The 4,673-nt window shown below is 33.4% G+C and overlaps 1 protein-coding gene across 1 annotated transcript; it reads right to left on the bottom strand.

Moving 5' to 3' along the window:
* Nucleotides 1-259: 259 nt before the first annotated feature.
* LOC110652672 (nuclear transport factor 2) lies at nt 260-4,436 on the bottom strand. Its single transcript, XM_058153975.1, has 9 exons — nt 4,282-4,436; nt 3,188-3,369; nt 2,294-2,588; nt 1,942-2,204; nt 1,712-1,859; nt 1,488-1,609; nt 1,328-1,393; nt 1,080-1,131; nt 260-883 (listed from the first exon to the last, which is right to left on the bottom strand). The coding sequence occupies exons 2-9, from the start codon at nt 3,365-3,367 to the stop codon at nt 609-611; spliced, it is 1,401 nt and encodes a 466-aa protein (XP_058009958.1). The 5' UTR covers nt 3,368-3,369; nt 4,282-4,436; the 3' UTR covers nt 260-608.
* Nucleotides 4,437-4,673: the final 237 nt, after the last annotated feature.

The following is a 4,673-nucleotide window of genomic DNA, read 5'->3' as shown; positions in this document are numbered from 1 at the left end:
AAATTTATTTAATTTATATATTTTATTAAATTGTTTTAAAAATATTAATTTTAAATAAATTGTCAATATACATTAACTTAGTTGATTTTTAATTAATTTTTATATTTTAAAATTAAATTAAAATTAAAATTCAATTTAATTAAATAATAAAACTACTTATTTCAAGAATTTAAAATACAATTGATTGATGATTATTTGCTACATTTTTTTAATTTGAAAGCTAAGATTTAATAACTAAAAACAAAATACAAGTAAAAAATAAAATAAAAATTAGAATTATATAGAATATGGTGTTCTGTTGGAATAATGGTTGAAATAATTATGATTCAAGTACAGAGTTTCAGCGAACATTTGAAGAACACACCATTAATATAGCATTGTGTTGGATGCTGATACTTTAACCCAAAAACCAAAAAAAAAAAAAAAAATCTTTCTAAAGATGCTTGCATATTCTGTTCTGCTTTAAACAGAGTGCAATGCTTAAAAAAGCACTATAAATTGTGTAGGGGAAAACTTTAAAAGCTGCAATCCGATTTCCCAAATACTTACCAATCTGAAAAATCAAGGAAAAATTTATAGTAAACAAAATTCCAGCAGAAAGCAGCAAACTAGTTCTTCCCACCCGCAGATTGAGCTTGAGCTTGAGATTGAGATTGAGATTGAGCCTGTGCTTGAGTCTGTCCCTGTCCAGCAACTCTTCCTCCCCCATTCTGATAAATTTTCTTGTTACCTTCTCCATTGCGTCTAGCAGTACCACGAGATTGACCAGATGATCCAACTTGATTGTCAAACTCATTCCTCCCATAGCCACGACCTCGGTTCCTGAAACTGTCACTTCGGAAACCACCCTTTCTAGATGGGAATTTCCCACCTTCATTATTGGCTGCAAAGGCAACCAAATAAGGTTATGCTTATATAACCCAAAGAAAGTTCAGCTTAAAAATGTTTGAACCATAATATAATAAGAAGTTTTAGTTGGATTTAGTCTAATAAAATATAACTTAAAAAATTGATGCTTGACAAAATAATAATAATAAGAATAAGAAGAAAAAGAGAGATAAGAATGGTGTTTGACTTGCCTTTTTTTTCCTCAATATGAGCTAGTCGGTCACCAATCTTGATAGAGGAAACCTGAAACAAGATGCCTTTAAAAATTCAGAAAAATGCCAGAGAAAATGTCCTAGTTGGTAGTTTGTCATAGTTTTCCAATATAAACATACCAAATCTCAATTCAAAATGAATTACATTTAACTCTTTAAAGGATATCAAATAGCAAGAATGAACACAGATTTCCAAAACAGAAATCAATTTGAGTAACCAACAATACCTCAAGTGCACTCTGCATAGAACTAGCAGATTCAAATTCCACAAAGCCAAAACAATTCTTTTCTTGCTGGACAGAAGAGTTCCACGTGAACGTGTAAGTCGCGCAGAAAATATAGAAACAAATGAAAGTGAGATTGTACATAAATAAACCTGAAGCATACCTTGTAGCTTCTGACTTGAACACCATTAGGTTTAATAGGCCCAAATTTCTCAAAAGTCTCTACAAGTTGCTCAACAGTTGCATTCATGGGCAAATTGGCAACAAAGATGGAGTAACCCTTAACTGCAGCAGATGAATTGATAATATGACATGACAGAAGAAAAGCAGTATTCTCTAGAAGTTTTACAAGGCAAAAATCCATAGATATGAAACTAAATAAACAACCTGAATCGACACTGTTCTTTTCCACAGATTTGTTATTAGCTGGAGGTGGGGATACTTCAGGCACCACCGTTGCACACAAATGTTCTATAGGTTTGGCAGGTAAAATCCTTTGTTGGAATGGTTGCTTCTTATAATTCAATGCATTAGCCTGAGCCAACACAACAAAAGAAATTAATTATGTTTTAATCATGAGAATGATGTTTGTACAAAATCTTTGTGAATGAACTCACAACAGAAGCGTATGATTTCTTTGGAAGATCCTCATGGGCATTAGAAAAAGTTGCCTCTGAAATTGAGCAAGAATCACTTTGGACTGAAGCTGGGGGAACATCATTCTGATGTATAACAACGGATGGACTAGAAACAACTTCATCATCGGTAGAAATCTTTCCATTGTCCAGTGGAAGTACAGATTCCTCATCTTGAACAATATCCTCCTCCAAATGAGGAGCTGCATGATCCATCAAAGAATGATTGGAATCCAGAGTTGGCTCTGAAATAGCAAAAGCCAACAATAATCTTTCTAACCATAAGAACAATAACAACAATAACAATCAGGAAACAAAGAATAATTAAACCCACCAGGATCTGGTGTGACAGGAGCAGCCGGAGAATCTTCATCTTCATCATTGATTTTAATGGGCATTACTTCTTCATCCACATACCTAAAAATATCATTTAAAACAAAGTAGACATGACTGTCTTGTGGAGCCAAAAAGAATAATTGTGTAAACTTGCGCCTGATATTGTCCTTCCCAGTAAAGAAACCAGTCACCAAAACAATCACCCCATCCCCAAATGACTCTTGAGCATCAGTTGTCAATATCTCAACCACACAATCCTTATAGTCAAGGGAAAGGATCATCTTGTCAATGCCCTGTTACAAGAAAGGCATACCGATTTACTTATTAGAAGATGCAAATACTTTTCCCAAAGTTTAAAAAAAAAAAAAACATTGCAATGCCAGATTAAGAAGTGATAAAAGCATAAAAAATTAGAAGAAAGATATGTTGAATGCAAGAAAAAAAAAATCAGTTCTCACTACTCTCCAACAAGAATAGATACCCGGACAGAAACAAATATAAACCAACCAGGTTCAGAACAAACCAAATAATATGACAAGCTGTATAAACAAACACATTTGACAAAGCACAGGCTAGATTTGACACATGCCTTTTTACGCAAAATAGGAGATAAGGAGGGAATTGGCAAAAACAAAACCTACATAATAAATCATGCTTCATAGTTCATATAAACAAAGAACGATTGTTTCTTTGGTTGTGGGGAAGTAACTTGTGGTGGCAATCAAAGACTTGCCTTAGGGATATGTTGGTGAAAAAGCTCGTGCATGTGACAAATTATGTTAATGCAAAGCAAGTGCAAAGCTTTTAGTGAGATATTGGCATTATCGCTAACTGATAAAGTTGTTCAACACAATCCACAAACATCAGATAACTAATCTTCTGCAGAACTTACATCCAAAGTTGAGGCAGATGACATAAAACCATCAAAATCTGGCCGACTAATCACACTAGAATCCTGGTAAAATTTGTGAACCACCTCTGGGGATTTCGACAGTAGATTGTAGTACTGCTCAACAAAGGCATTCCCCACAACTTGAGGAGTGGGGGTAGATTCTTCTCCCTGGGTTGCCATCCCTGCCAAAACATATTTATATTATTCTAATGCCCAATGAAAAATTGAAAACAAAAAAGTATGAAAACAATCATGAAGTTATAGAGATAAGGAACTGAACATGAGAATATACATGAAATCAGACACAGACCACAGGCAAATATACCATTTGCTTATACAAACACAATAGCATAGAGTCAATGCAAATGAAAATTACTCATGTTCAATAAAATATTTGAAGATCCCAGTCTGATGTGGACTCACAGGTGAAGCCACCTTCAATCACGTTATATTACGTCATCAAGTAGGTCCAAACCTAAACCCATGCTAAACCTCTCCAGAATGTTGATAAAGGGTGGGCCTTAATGGGAGGAAACCATTCATGGTATATACCAAAATCAAATGGAAGCATTAAAAATCTAATTATTAGCTCAAATTAGTCAAATTTCAAGTAGAACAAGAACTTAGAAAAACCCTACATACGGAAATTTTGAATATTAATCACACTGCAACTCCAAATAACATCCCAAAACCAGTTTTATGAACAAAAAGACAAATCTTTTAATTACGTTAGCTGAAAATAGGGTCAAAGACAAGCAATTTTATTCACTACCCATAAAGGATCAAGCAGAACAACAACCAAAAAAAAAAAAACTTTACTCCCCCGAAAACATCAGACCATCATAGCCTTTAGGTCAAAAGTTGAGAACTTTATCAATCAAAAAACTCTAAAACCCAGATCTAAATTACAAAACAAGCAAATCTAGAAATCAAAAACAACCCAATCAATTCGAAAGCAAAGGAAACTAACTCACAGGATTAAATTCAAACAATAAATTTTCGATCAACCCAGTTAAAAGAGCACACTATTGTCAATTAAAAACTAAAGCAATCAATTAATCCAGAGGAAAAAAAAAAAAAAAAAGAAAGACTACCTCGCAGAAGGTCAATCAGATTCTCTCTCTGGCCCGAGAGAGAAAGAGAGGGGAAAGCTACAGATCAAAGAAGTATGACTTTATAGAGGCTTCGGGGCTTGAGGGATTTTGGCTGCAACTCTTCCTCCTCTTTATATTTACAGAAAGTGGGTCCACACTTCATATCACGTGAGATTATTGTGGGCCCAACAAATAAAGTTTTGACGGCTCTGATTGATTCAGGCTTGTTTAGTTGGGATACGTAAGCTTGAATTCTTGATGTAGATTGACCGTGATGATCTAATTTATTTATACTATTGATTTATAATATATAATAAATTTATTTTTATATATAAAAATTAAATATTAATTTTAATTATTTAAATTAAAATATAAAATTTTATAATAATTAA

Source organism: Hevea brasiliensis, chromosome 9, assembly GCF_030052815.1.
Source record: "Hevea brasiliensis isolate MT/VB/25A 57/8 chromosome 9, ASM3005281v1, whole genome shotgun sequence".
NCBI lineage: Eukaryota > Viridiplantae > Streptophyta > Magnoliopsida > Malpighiales > Euphorbiaceae > Hevea > Hevea brasiliensis.
Note: the sequence above shows the minus strand (reverse complement) of the source record. Positions and strands in the feature narration are given on the sequence as shown.

What these genes read in the sequence shown, in the direction of transcription:
- LOC110652672 (XM_058153975.1), bottom strand. Translation starts at nt 3,367, where the DNA reads ATGGCAACCCAGGGAGAAGAATCTACCCCCACTCCTCAAGTTGTGGGG. An exon ending in AAAGAACAGTGTCGATTCAG is followed by an intron (nt 1,610 to 1,711) that starts GTTGTTTATTTA and finishes CATCTGCTGCAG; the next exon opens with TTAAGGGTTACTCCATCTTT. An exon ending in TCATATTGAGGAAAAAAAAG is followed by an intron (nt 884 to 1,079) that starts GCAAGTCAAACA and finishes TTGCCTTTGCAG; the next exon opens with CCAATAATGAAGGTGGGAAA.